Genomic DNA, 14,611 nt, shown 5'->3' with positions numbered 1-14,611 from the left:
CGCCGTGTCCAAAGACCAACACACCCTGACCAGAGGAAATCTGGGGGTGCTCTCCAGCTGGCTGCATTTTTTGCCTCCCACCAGCTGAGGAATGAATTCTGTGTGTTCTTGCTGTGCCTTTGTGTGTGTGTGTGTTTCCGTGTTACTTTTGTAGTCCTGGACCCTTCCTTGGCAAGGGAATGGGGGGGAAGGAGGGAGGCTAGCCGAGTGTTATCTGCTGTCTGGGGCACAGACTTGTGATCCTGACTTTTTAATTAAAGCTTGTGGGAGTTTTGATTTCTCCTGGGCTCGTGGTGCCGTGGCTCGTGGTCTTCGTGTGCTTTTGTTGTAGGAGCACAACCTGAGACTTGGATCTCCCTTGGCAGGAAATCCTGACAAAAACAGCTGTGCATCTTTCCTGGTGTGGCCCCAAATGAGCCGTGCATGGGGGCCAACCTGCTTTGCACAAAGCTTCTGCTGCCTGGCTCTCTCATGAGTAATGAACTGAGGGGGAACCATTTGGTAGCTGCTTAAGAACTTAATCCTGCTTAGCACTTGGAACTGCAGGGGACAGGTGATCAGCCAGCGGCAGCCTCGAGCCTAGGAAGGACTATAGCCCCTTCTTTGCATCCCTGTTGCTTATGTTACTCTCCTTTACCTACTCTAGGAACACTGCTATGCGTGAATTGTCAGTCTTGCCCTCTTAGTAGAACGAACCAGAAGCCTGTCGGTCATTACTGTACCAAAACATGCAACTACACAGAGAATTATATCTGCATCTTCTTAGAATCCCTGCAACATTAATACTTGCATCTGCTTAGAACCTCTGGCACATCAACTAGTTATTTCCCTTTAGCAAAAACATCTGAATGTTTCTTAACGTCTTCAGACTGATGGAGGTGTTTAATGGGTGGAAGGAACGAGAGTGAGTAACTAGGGACTTCACTTAGAGCAATACCCCACATCGCTGTGTGTGTTTGTGTCGTGCAATCCTGCAGAAGCAAATAAAAGCCACCAAAGCTGGCTTCCAAAATAAATAAATAAATCCTGGTTTCTTTTTCAAACTACAGTTGCTGGTGCAAATAAGTTTCTGGCCTTTATGAGAGTGACAGTAAGGCTTGAAAACATGTGAACAATTGGAAGCCTGGGGAGCTGCTGACTAAATGTTCCAGTGGTTTGCTAGGGAGCAGGGGAGAGGGATGGCAGCACTCTATCTAGGACCTGGCCTTTCCCAACCATAGCAAAACTCATATTAATGATGCAGAATGTATTGGGTAACATTTGAAAAATTAAGCAGGTTTGCATAATTCTGCAAAATTCATCTTGCCTCGTTGAATATGAGTGATCTCATCACAAGATGGTTGTGTTGTTTTTTTTTAACTGAACACAAGAGAACACACTATCCTGATTGATAGCACAGAAGTTGCAGCAGGAGCAGGGAGACTGTAGCTCTCCGGATGTGTTCCTAGACTGCAATTACCATCATCCCCTGACCTATACTGGCAAGGGCTGATGGGAGTTGGAGTCCAGCAACAAATTTAGAGGGGCACAGGTTTTTCACCCCTGAGTTACGTGGTATAATCTGTGTGAACTTCCCAGGAGTGGGCCTTGTACTTCCCCTTCCTGCAGTGCTTCTGTCCACCTGCAGAAAGGTATGGCTACTTGCACTTCGGGAAGCAGAGTCGAAACAAACGGTGGCTATTTACAGAACATGGTCCTCCCGAGGAGGTGGGGCTGCGGAAGCAGCCTGCTATTCTCAAGAGATGCCTCAACAGCAAGGGTGTCATCTCAGGGTTTTGTTTTGCTTTTCAGTTGATGGGCTGAGGGGAGAGGGATGACATGCCCAGCAAAATGCATTTAATCTCCTCTTGGATATGTGCAAAAACAAAACAAAACCCACAAACCAACCATGCACTTAATAATTGTTTGCTGTGATTACCATTTTTCATACCACAGAATAACCATGCTTCTGAAGAATGATCACATGTGGTCTAAAACAGGATTGGGAGATGGAGAGAGACAGTGAAACACAGACACACACCACCAACCAACACACACACACACACACACACACACTGACCTTCTTAAATAGTGGCTGAACCATTAAGGGAGCGAACAGGTTCTTCAAAAGCATGCAGTTCTGTCCACTCGTCTTCATATGGGTTATAGATTTATTCCCCACTGTTCAGCAAAGATTGGCTCCCAAAGAAGCTTGTGATCAAAATCCATTGCAAATTAGCAGCTTCTGATGCAGCAATGCTGATCTCCCTTTGTAGGTCTCTGCATATTCATGTCTGTCTTGCAAGACCCTGTGCATATGTTCGTTTCTTGTTCATTCTTGTTACAGGTTTGCCTGGCACTTAGACCACATCAGAAATGGCTTGAAGGTTTAACACTGCAATCCACTGCGATCAAGTGGGAAAACTGTAACGCTCCAGATTTTGTTGGACTCCCATCAGCTCATGCCAGCATGGCCAGTGGTCAGGGAATTGGAGTCAAACAACACCTGGAGGGCCACAGGTTTCCCAGGCCTCCTATACATATCTACTCAGAAGTTAGGGCTGTTATCCTATATCCTCTTACCTGGGAGTAAGCCCCATTGAACTCAGTTGGACTTGCAGCACAATCCTATCCATGTCTATGTGGGAGTAAGTTCTACTGAATTCAATAGGGAACTTACTTTTGAGTAGACACAGTTAGGATTGTGCTGTAAATCCAGTTGAGTTCAATGGGGCTTACTCCCAGGTAAGTGGCATACTTGACAGTACAATCCTTTACATGTTTTCTCATAAGTAAGTCACCTGAGAGTAAGCTCCATTGAACTCCGTTGGGTAGAGTTGACATAGATAGAACTGTGCTGTAACCTTTCCCCCGCTGCACCAGAAGTGAGGAAAAAATGGCCTGCTGTAACTTGAGAATGGCCAGCTTGGAGCTGAAGTGGTCTTACCTGCAGCAGCTCATTCTCCTCTTCTGTAAATTTTGCTCTCTAATTTGGTGCCTAATATTTTCCAGATCTGAACACTTGAATACCTGATATCTTTATGTTACCATGCACTTATGATTTTATGTGATGACTGATATGTAACAGCATTTGAAAGCTGATGTGAAAACAGCATTTGATAGTTGACATGCAGTGACATCTGACCTGGCATTTGATAGGTAAGATGCAATGGTGCATAGGCTCTAGCAATTGCCAGCTGATCGCATTTCATGCTGCCTGCCAGCCTAGGGCAGAGGGAGCCAGGTGCTTATATGGCCCTAATGCTGAAATAAAAATCCCACATCTAAATCTTCACATTTGTTTGGCAAATAAAGATTTGAATGGTGAAAGTGGCAATTTTGGCATGTCTTGTGTAACTTGAGAACGGCTAGATACCAAGTCGCACCTTCCCGGTTTTCTAGATGCATTTGGTCCCACAGCACTGGGGAAAGCAAGAGAGAAGTCTGCCCCTCTCTGTGCTGGAGCTACCATTTCTGAGTTAGCGATGCCCCCTGCTGTCTATTCTCTTGTCTGGCGAGGTGTTTTTCCCTGCCTCCTCACATTTGTTCCATCACATTAGGATCTGACGGCTGATCTCCAAGGAGCTGCCTTGATTCATTTCTCCTGCACAAGGAGTTGCTGAAGAAGCAGAGGCTGGCATGGCCGCATTTGGAGACAGGACTCTCTCTGTATTCTTCAAATGGAGTTGCTGAAGCGGAAGATCTGCTCCAGACCTAAACAGCCCATTGCCACGGTGGGTGATGCTTGGCTCAGATGCTTGGATCCTTTCAACTTGCTGCAGAAATGGCATATGTACACCTGAGTCCTTATTACTAGCAAGCTCAAGCTGCAGGGGCCTGTGAGGTTACAAACATCCACTAATGATTGGGGAGTTTTTCTTTCTGTACAATCTGCTTTAGGTTAATTTTCCTTATTCAAAGCCCACAAAGATCCCCATTGATCCTTTTTTCAGTACCTACTGGTCCTACATATTTTTTCTTAAACCCTACACTAAAATGGAATGTCCAGTGGAAGCTGGAGCTGCTTCACCCCCAACATATTGTTTAGCCAAATCACATTAAAAGATCAGTGTCTTCTGCTGATGTCAAAACACTCGAGTCCTGATGTCAATTTCTTGCACAAATGGCAGGAAGAAGGTCTCCTTCACACTCATTGTTGCGGGTAAGTTCTACAACCTGGCTTGCTCCATAGGAGCATTGTGGCAGAGACGTTGGTTTGTTAACATTGAAGCCAACTGATCTTGGACTGCTTTGGAAATTGCCTGCCTATCAAAGTATGGATCCTTGAAGGATCCAGTCCTGAGCTGGTGGCCCTCTCCTGTGGAATCGAAGTGACCACAGAAAAAGAAAGAGACCACTAAAATAAAATGAAATATTTGTGGAATGTGCTTTGTGTTTTATTATTGAACAGTGTGTGCTTTTATGCATTTGAGGATAATTTTGATTATAGGTACAACATTGTAAGCCACCCTTCCTTAATCTAGTGCTTTTGATGTTTTGGACTCCCAACTCCCATCAGCCTCGGTCAGCATAGCCAATAGTTAGGGATGATGGGAGTTGTAGTCCAAAACATCTGGAGGGCACCAAGTTAGGGAAGGCTGCTGTAAGCTCTGTCAGCTGCTCCTTTATGACATAATTCTGCAGGGATGTTTGTTTATTTAAAGTATTTCTAGGCAGCCATTCCAGTCAGTGCCAGTCCAAGGCAGTTTACAAAATAACAATAAAAAAACCTTAAAGACATCCACCTCTCTCCCCCCAAAACATACTCAGCTGGCCATTCAACCACTTTTCTCTGCACTGCTGATCCACACTTCAAGGGAGGCATGAACCAAGCAGCATCCTGATTCAGGCATTGGTGACCTCAAGAGTGGATTACTGCAATGCACTCTGTGTGGGGCTTCCCTTGCACTTCACCCAGAAACTGCACTCAGTGCAGAGTGCTTCAGTTTGGGTCCTGACAGGAGTGAGATGATGTCAGCATATAACACCTCTTCTCAGAGATCTGCAGTGGCTGCCGATTTATTATCAGGCCAAGTTGTTACTCTTGGTATATAAAGCCCTTAACAGCATGGGACCAGTTTACTTGTGGTATCACCTTACACCATATGTGCCTACTCAACCGCTTCGAACTGGCACTGTTACAGATGCCACTTAATATTTGCTCCACACTGGTAAGAAATCATTATTTCAGTGTAGCAGCACCTATGGAACTCCCGGCCTATTGACAGCAGATAGACGCCTTTGCTGGACTCTTTTCGGTGCTTTTAGGCATGCCTATCCAGACACGCAGATGCTGATGTGATTTAATCTCTTTTTTAGTCTACTGTTGTGTTTAATAATTTTTAAAATGTCTTTAATTATTTGTCTTTAACTGTTAATTTTTTGTAAACTGCTTAGAGGTTTTTCACAATAAAGGGGTATTTAAATTTTGTTAAATAAAATAAAATCCTAATATTTAATATTAATCTAACTAAAGCCTTTGAACCTGATAATTTCAAGGACAGCACCAAGTAAAAGCATACTCTGTTGATGCAGCTTTGCGGTAGGGGTTTGTCACAGCAGGAATGGCCAACTTCTGTGTCCTTGGTAGGGATGGTTTTTGTTTGGTCTGTGTTTTTAAGTGAACCCATCTGATTTGTACCTCTCAGATTAACACAGGGATTCAGAATGCCAGTACCCTTTTGGTTTTTGTGCTTCTCTGAGTTGTGTAATACAGTTCTCAGCTCAAATATGCACCAAGATGCATATAAAATGTGTATTTTAGGGTAACTCAGAAAATATATGCATATTTTAGGGTTAAAATGCACACAAAATAATGCAGATTTTAATGCAGTTTTTTTTAAATTGCAGCTTGATACAGAAATTGAATGAAACCAGAATTATGAATTTGTTTGTTTGTTTAATTTATACCTTCCTCCCAGAGGAGCCCAGGGCAGAATGAACACCCCTGAAATGAAACAAAATGAAAATAGACTGATCTGCCCATCAATAGTTCTTCTACACTCAGCTGGGGTCTGTCACAAGCTTGATACTCTACCTCTCTAGTAAAGTCAGGATTGCCTTGGAGGAAGGATTTCATGGGAATTTCTTTATAAAAAGCACTTTCATAGAAAATATAACAAAGCGGTGTGTGGCATAAAAGCACAATATTATAACAGCAGTAAAAGAAAACATCAACAACATAGCACTAAAAACTGATTGGTAAAAAATGTCATGTTCCAAAGGCCTATCTGAACAATAACATTTTTAAAAAGACATCTGAAAGGAATAAGAGATGATGCCTGCTGAGCTTCTATTGGCAAGGAGTTCCATAGGGCAGGGCCTCCCACACTTAAGGCCCGGCTCCTGGTAAAGGCTGACTGAACCTCAGGGGCATGGGGGACCACCAAAAGTGCCCCATCAGAAGATCTCAGTGATCAAGGTGAAGCATAAGTAATTAGGCAATATGGAGGATATGCTCTTGTTGAATGAGGTCATTGACTGAATTTGGAAGAAAAATGTATTTCCTGAATGCTCCCCTTGAGACATAGAAGTCCTAGTGAACTACATCAATTAGTTTCTCCTTTGCTGTTATTTTTTTTAAAACTGTGCTCAAAGTTGTTTACCTTGATTATTTATTTGCAGTCTTCAGCCATAATGGTTCTCAAAGCAGTTTCAGGATACTAAAATCAGATTTATAGGTGGCTGCTGTCCTTGCAGTGATGCATCCCAGGAAAATTATGCAAGTAGCGAGGAAGGTAACTTTCTAAAATAGCATAAGAACATAAGAAGAGCCTGCTGGATCAGGCCAGTGGCCCATCTAGTCCAGCATCCTGTTCTCACAGTGGCCAACCAGGTGCCTGGGGGAAGCCCGCAAGCAGGACACGAGTGCAAGGACACTCTCCCCTCCCGAGGCTTCCAGCAACTGGTTTTCAGAAACATACTGCCTCTGACTAGGGTGGCAGAGCACAGCCATCATGGCTAGTAGCCATTGATAGCCCTGTCCTCCATGACAGCATTGTTGAGCTGAGCTGAGAGAGTGTCTGAAGTGAGTTTGAATTTAGCAACAGGGATGTCCAGATGATTTGAGCTACAACTGCCATCTGCCCCAGCCAGCACATACCTGGGACTTACAGAGTTGCCCAAATATGTAGAGGGCACTGGATTGATTGCCAGGAGGCTGGCCTACACAATCCTCCTCGCTCTCATGGGACGATACATGTGGGCCTATGGAGGAGCTGCCTTTCATGAAAACCTGTGTCAAATGCTATGCACCTGTCCAAATATCTTTAATTCTATGTCATTCTTGTTAGGTCCAAACCCAACACGCAAGCCGTCACTCTCTACCCCAGCTCACATCCACCTGGGAGGGGTGCGGAGTTGAGTGCAATAACCCACTACCAGAGACCAAGTAAGACAGACACAGATCCTTTGCAAAGGGGAACCCGATACTTACAAGCCAAAAGCCTTTCAGAATGGGAACCCTGTTTATTGATAGATCAGAGAATATATAGCTTTCCCCCGGAGGTTACAATATTGGGGAGCAGCGTCATAAACCATAAAAAACATTATTTGTCACAATAACCTAAAAGATATGTAGAGAAGAAGGTGAAGGGGTGCAGGGGAGGAACATTAGCAGGGACATCGAAGCTTCTTTCAGACTTGGGTCTGCATATTTCACATGTCCTTGAGATAAGCACTCTGTAGCTCGAAACAAAAGATAGATATGGTATGGGGCATCAGTTGCAACCGGGCGCCCCTTGAGTGGCGACAACCTTAATATTGCTAGTCTTGCATTTCAAAGACTTACATGTCAAGGTTTATAGGGCAATAGGGAAACTTTAACATTTCTTTTATGATACACTTTGCAACTATATGCGAGGTATTTGCTTTGGGTATGTTACAGGAAACAGGGAGGGAGGAACGTTTCCAGCTTAAACCGGCTTTTATTCATTGAGCCTCTGGAATGTGAAAGGTCAGGTCACCAGGAAATAAACCGATATTAAAATCATATCCAGTCCAAATACATTTCCATCCTAACATTCTCACAGCGTAGATGTTTAATGAGTGCCAGAGACTGCAGCAGATTAACAGCAACTCTTTTATTTTCTAAAAAGTGACTGTACAACACGCTAATACAGGCCTTGCTTGTGCTTCAGTCTTACTTCTCGTTTCACTTTTCATGCCACATAAGGCAGTGGTTCCCAAGATCCCCCCCATCCCATCAACTACTTCAAAATTGCAGAGGGTCTTGATGGACTGGATAGTCATTTTTCTGCCTGCGGTAGCAATTGTGATGCACTGTGCTAGATGCTGTATGATTTTGAATTGTGTTTTTTATGCATTGCATTTTATTGTATTACCACTTGAATTCTAGGGAGTTCAATTTGTAATGCAATAAAATACTATATGAGAAATAAAAGAGGCAGTAAAAATACCATTAAAATCAATATGAATATTTAACATGATGGGTGTGCCTTCTTCAACCACAAATCCAGACACACAGTGGAACACAGTTTTGGAAACCTTGATATAAAGACATTGCCAGTTTATTCAGGATCACATTTCCCCATAGTAGGGATGGGCAGGCTGGGGTCACACACAGCCCTCAGATTAATTTCATGTGGCCCATGGCCTATTTACAAAAGGTCTCTGCAAGTGTTCAGTTCAGCCCTCTAGCAAGAGTGATTTGTCTCTTCCTGGCAGAGAAGGGGGCTGGAGATCGAGAAAGAGATGACAGAAAAAGGAAAAGGAGGGGGAAATGGTAGAATAAACAGGGGAAAGGGGCGGCCCATTCACTTTTGTTTTCAGCCTATTACCATCATGCAGGCCCCCCAACAAATTTCCCCCATGGGAATGCAGCCATTGACACGGAGAAAAAAGGTTCCTCACCCCTGTCATAATGGGCAAAACTGTAGCTGCCTTTTACTGCCATCTCGTGCCCTAATAGTTCCTTGCCAACTAAAAAAAAAAAGAGCTAGATCAAATGCCCAGACATTTCAAACATTAAGTAGTGGCTTCATGCGCATTTTAACATCAAATTGAAGTGCATGGAAATAAACTGACAAAACAATGGCACATGTTTCCTTGAGATTCCTTTGAACAAAAGGCAGTGGGGTTTCCCCTGTTAAGTCAAAAGAACCCTTAAGAGAAGTATTGTCCTTCATTGCTAAGCTTCACCAAACACAATCACACTATCCTTTATATAGCAAGGACTTATTCTCCCCTATCTCTCCAGCACAGAATTCACAGTGAGTCTGAAACTCGAGCAGGAAACCCCCCTTTCCTTCCTCTTCAACAGAGCCTTCAAATACTGGTGGCAGGAGTGGGTAGTGGAGCAACTCTGCACTCACCTGTCAGCCTGATGGTCAACTATGGAAGTGAGCCAAACAGATCAGAAGAGGCTGGGCTGGGCAGGGCAGGGAGACCCCGCTGATAAGGAGACCCTCGACCAGCTGGAGGATAAGGGCATAGTTGGCAGTACGTTTAGAGGGGGCTCCAAGCAGGGAGGGAGCAAGGACAGAGTAGGGGGTAGTAGAAGAAAGGAAAGAGGAAAGCTATGGGCAAGCCTTGCCACAGCAACTTAGGTCACATAACGGGAAGAAGGAAAAGGCAGCAATTCTGGGGCTAACCACCCTAGTGGTGTTAGGGCTTGTTCACACAGGAGCTACAAGATGTAGTAAAGACGCAGCTTTTGCCATCACAATAGGTTTGCAAGGTTCACACTTCCTACATTCAAATCTGCTGTTTTCTGTTCACAGTAGTCAGCGTTCCTCTGGGAAGGATTGGTGTCACTGTTTTGTGCCCCCACTCCCAAATTTACATGTTTACTCCCTCCAGTGTATGACTCTTGCTAAGGGAGAAGGGGAAGGTTTTTTTTGTCAGTGTTTCTTGTCAATTGCACACCTCCCTACTGAAGTCAGAGGGGTGCAATAGACACCATACTGATGGGGAGGATGGTTTTCTTTGACAGTTTCATTGTTTCTTCTTATCAATTGCAGGCTTCTCCAGGCTGCAGCCCAGAGCTTCCTGGTTCAATTGACATGAAACTGATTAGCTGGGAAGGAAGGCTATAGCAAACTCCCATGTAGGCAGAAGTGGTTGGTTAAGTCCCCAGAAACGAAATGAAATTCATGGAGAGTTTAGTGGGCAAAGAAAGGGGAGAATCTGAAAGCAAGGATCCACCGGCCCAGCAAAAAACATCAAAGCAAAGTGCCTACATGGAGTAGCACTGGAAGTGGAGACAGTTTTGTCTTCACTTTTTGCATTATCCCTGGATTGATTTAATGCAGATTTAAAGGGAAAAACTGCATCCTAGCTTCTCTTTGCCTGCAACATCATGTGAACCATATGAATTAAACGGGGATACAAGTTACTCATCAGACAAACAGAAAGGATTGTCCTTTCAATACAATGAAGTTGTGCAAGTTTGTAGTTTCCCATAAAGGAAGAAAAGGAGTATTATCAATCTGAAGTCTGGGACATGTCGTGTGGTTTACATAAGGCAAAAACTTGACCTTCCACCCCTGCTCCACATACTCTCCAGGAAATGGCAAATTAATATCTTTGGAGTTTTCTGTGCTTTTGTGGTTTGGAACAATGGTGGGAAATATTTTATTTGCTTCCCAAGATAAGCCTTGTGTGATTTCAGACAGACAGACAGACAGACAGACAGACAGACAGACAGACAGACAGACAGACATTCTTTATTACGGTCAACGACCCGTCAAAAGAGATAAAAAATTTACAGACAATACGGCAAATTAGCTAAAATAAGGACTGAAACTACTAAAATAGTATAAAATCTACAGAGAGGAGTTAGAGGCAAATAACGATCGTTTACACTGAGCTGCATAGAAATACTTAGCAACTGGAATCAAATGGGTACTGTCCTTACCAGATAGCAACAGTATCATCAGCTGTTCTGGAGATCTATTAGGAAACTTTGGGATGAGAGGTGTAATATATCGGACCCTTTCCTCAGCATATAATGGGCAGTCAAATAGAACATGGGAAAGGGATTCTACATGTCCTTCCTTGCACAGACATAAGCGTTGCGCTAGAGGTATACCCTTAAATCTGCCCTCCAGCAGCGCTGACTCTAGGCAATTAAATCGCGCCTTAGAGAAGGCTAATCGATATTTAGGGTTTGTTAGAGCGTCTAGATAGGGAGCGTGCTTTATAAAATTGGAGCACAATTTGTGCTGAAGGGGAGAGCACGTTTTAGCTGCAGCTTGCATTGTAGGTTGTCTGTCGATGTCCTGTAGCCGGGACCTAATAATCTGCCCAGCCTTGCTGGGGTCTTGGGAGAAGAGAAATTCTATAGATAGGCCAAGGTAAGGCAGCTTATCTAAAAAACATTTCATCCAGGTGGAAAGGTACCCGTCATCCCTTAGGAGCGACAAGTAGCCTGACGGGCATCCAAGAATAATTTTGGTCCAAAAGGTAAAGGCGAGGGACCATGCTTGACATTCAACTGTGCTTGATCCCACCTCTATTCTTAAAGCAGCATTTGGTACACAGTTCGGGACACCAAAGACTCGGCGTAGGAAAATGGACAACACTGACTCAACAGAGGGATTAAAAGCATGAATCCAAAGTTGGACACCATACAGTAGTTGGGATAATATTTTGGCTCTGAACACCAGGATAGCTGCCGGAATATGTTGGCCCCCATTATTGTAGTAATACCTTATGATGCTCTTCATTGATGACCGAGCCGTCGCAACTGCCGCACGTATGTGTGGAATCCAGGAGAAGGAAGAGTGGAATATAATGCCTAAATACTTATAAGATCTAACTTGCTCAATAATGTGACCATTAATTTTCCAGTTAGAAATTAAGGGAGATTTTACAAATGCTAAAATTTTGGTTTTTGAGAAATTAATCGTTAGGGAGTTCTCTGAGCAGTAGTTCATAAAGATCTTAGTCAGACGTTTAAGGCCGACTTTTGAGAAGGAGAGCAGAGCCGCATCGTCAGCATAAAGTAGGATTGGGCAGCTGCTTCCTCTAATTTTAGGCGGATGAAGGTCAGGCGAAAGGCATTTAGGGGCCAGATCGTTCAAAAAGAGATTAAAAAGGAGAGGGGCCAGAACACAACCTTGTCTGACCCCTCTTGACGTAGTGACTGAATTGGAAAGATCTCCTTTTTGGCCGCAGCGAACACGAAGGGAGGTGTTCAAATGCAGATTATATGTCAAAAACAACAGTCTCTTGTCAATGGATGTTTTAGCCAATTTGGCCCACAGAATATCCCTTGGTATAGAGTCAAACGCTGACTTCAAGTCAATAAAAGCAGCGTTTAGACCACTCCCTACCTGATTCCGATATTTTTCAGCTAGGTGGTTTAATAGGAGGCAGTGGTCCATGACCGATTTGCCACTCCTGAAGCATGCTTGTTCCCATCCTAATATGTTTTCCTCCTCTACCCAGTTGGACAGTTTCTTCTTTAAATAGATGGCATAAAGCTTTCCAATCACTGAAAGCAGGCTAATTGGCCTGTAGCTGGAGGGTTCAGTCCTAGGTCCTTTCTTATAGATAGGCACCACTATGGCTTCCTTCCAGGATTGTGGAAAGTGACCTTTGTTATTGACCAATGTGAATAGATTGGCCAGGATAGGTGCCCACCAATCTGGATGTGTTTTTAGAATCTCAGGGGGAAGATTGTCACCACCTGGAGCTTTAGCCAGTCTTAGGTTTTTAGTCATGTCCATTATTTCAGACTGCGTAACCGGGGCCCAATTAGGCAGAGTTTCACAGTCAACTGCTGACAGTGTCATCGGATAGGAATATTGTGCGTCCTTTTGGAAGTCCGCAAAATGTTGCTCCCAGACACTTGGAAAGATATTACAGGGGGCAGAATTAAAAGGTCTGATAGAGCCATTAACTAATGACCAGAATTTTTGGGGGGGGGTTGTCCTTGGCTGCCTGTCTCAGGGACTCCCATCCTTTTTATACTGCTTGCCGTTTTTTGATAACTATAAGGGCCTTATATTTCCTTTTGGTCTTGTAATAGGCCTCAGGCAAGACTTTGGCATTTTGATAACGATAGCGAAGATATATCTTTTTCAGTTGTCTCTTTAGATTTAAGCATTCATGATCATACCACCTATTTGGGCCTGCATATGCATTTGATCATCTAAACATATTATTTGATACTAATAACGGTTGAAGTGACTCAACCAGGAAATCAAAAATATTTAACGATTTAGAAAGATCAGCGGAGTTTCCAAGAGACTCTTGTATGGTCTTAGCCAAGGGGGATGTCATGAATTCCGCTATTTTAGAGGCTACCAACTGGGTCCACATAGGGCGTTTATGATGGAAGTACAGTTGATTGACAACCGAATTGTATTCTGCCTCTAGCCGACAGTTCGTCTTTAATCGCAGTGAAAGGGATAAAGGGAGGTGATTGCTGTCTAATTCTTTGCCGACTGAAAAATTCGTTATTAACTGCGTGAGATGGGGAGAGGTGATCGCATAATCGATCACACTACTTTCCCTGTTTGAAATAAATATGTATTCCGCGCAGGCATCAAGGGGCTTCAAGCCATTAAGAATGGTAAGGTTATGACAACCAACAATATGGGTCAAACATATCCCCGGGTAATTAATGCTATGGTCTTTAGAGGTTCTCTCTAGCTCTGGAACTAGATGTATATTGGTTTCACCCCTCCAGAGCTTAGAAGCTAAGAGACTGTCATTGTTCTGCCCAATTCTTGCGTTAAGATCCCCCAAAATAATTAATGGGACTTTGGGGAATTGTGCCTCCAGCTCTGTAATATAATAATCTAAGTCCTCCCACACTGGATCCGTAAGTGCCCTGGAGGTAGCTGGAGGAATATAGACATTGATTAATAAGAGGGATAGCGTATCAAAAATCAGGTGAAGAGCCATGGCGAGATTGTGGCATGATGGAGTTCTAATACAATGAACATTTAGTGCTGTGGATATTAGGATTGCTAACCCTCCTTTAGGGCGTCCCTTGGTTTTAGTTATTTGAGGGGCAGCTGGTAGGGATATAGAATTGAACCCGTCTATATTTAATTCACTGGTATACCAAGTCTCCTGCAGGCAAATTAGATCTTGGCGATTTAAAAAGTTAATAAAGGCTGGCGTATGTTGTTTAGCAGGCCAGCCAGCAATGTTCCAGCACAGCAGGCGTACTGTACAATCAGTCCTCGGTAAGGTATGGTGATTACATATGGGATGAGTTGCCTCCAGTGAGGCTAGCCTTGGCTGAAGCGGTCAATGTAGCACTTCAATGTGGTTCAGAAGGCCCAATTCGTCCTTAAAGACTGCTCCAGAGGATGGACGTGAATTCGAGGTTGTAGCGTAGGTCAAAGATAATTCAGATGAGGAAGAGGTCATATCAGAAGTAGAGGAAGTAGACGTTCCCTCAATAGAGCTCTTATGTTGGTTTGTATCCGTGAGGCGCTGAATTAGGGAATAAAGTTTATTAATAACCGTGTCTCTCTCCAAGTCTGTTAGTTGGGTGTATAGATCTGCAAGTTGGATCTCTTCCGGTTCCAGCTCCCGGAGTAAGATCGAAAGTGATAGAGCCGGGAAGCTGAGGCGTCAGTCGGAGTTCGTTCCTTGTGCTGGGAGTAAACTGAGTTCAGGGTTACCTCTGTCCCCGAGCAGTATGGACTCA

At 43.8% G+C, this 14,611-nt stretch overlaps 1 protein-coding gene across 2 annotated transcripts in view; it reads left to right on the top strand.

Moving 5' to 3' along the window:
- Positions 1-5,346, top strand: part of CD164L2 (CD164 molecule like 2) — a 62,228-nt gene extending 56,882 nt beyond the window's left edge. For both annotated transcript variants that reach the window (XM_061596540.1, XM_061596539.1), the window contains one exon: positions 3,540-5,346. In XM_061596540.1, coding sequence (XP_061452524.1) covers positions 3,540-3,546 — 7 coding nt within the window. In that variant the 3' untranslated portion in view covers positions 3,547-5,346. The remainder of the gene's footprint in view (positions 1-3,539) is intronic.
- Positions 5,347-14,611: the final 9,265 nt, after the last annotated feature.

This window comes from Rhineura floridana, chromosome 15 (assembly GCF_030035675.1).
Source record: "Rhineura floridana isolate rRhiFlo1 chromosome 15, rRhiFlo1.hap2, whole genome shotgun sequence".
In the NCBI taxonomy this organism is placed as follows: Eukaryota; Metazoa; Chordata; class Lepidosauria; order Squamata; family Rhineuridae; genus Rhineura; species Rhineura floridana.
Note: the sequence above shows the minus strand (reverse complement) of the source record. Positions and strands in the feature narration are given on the sequence as shown.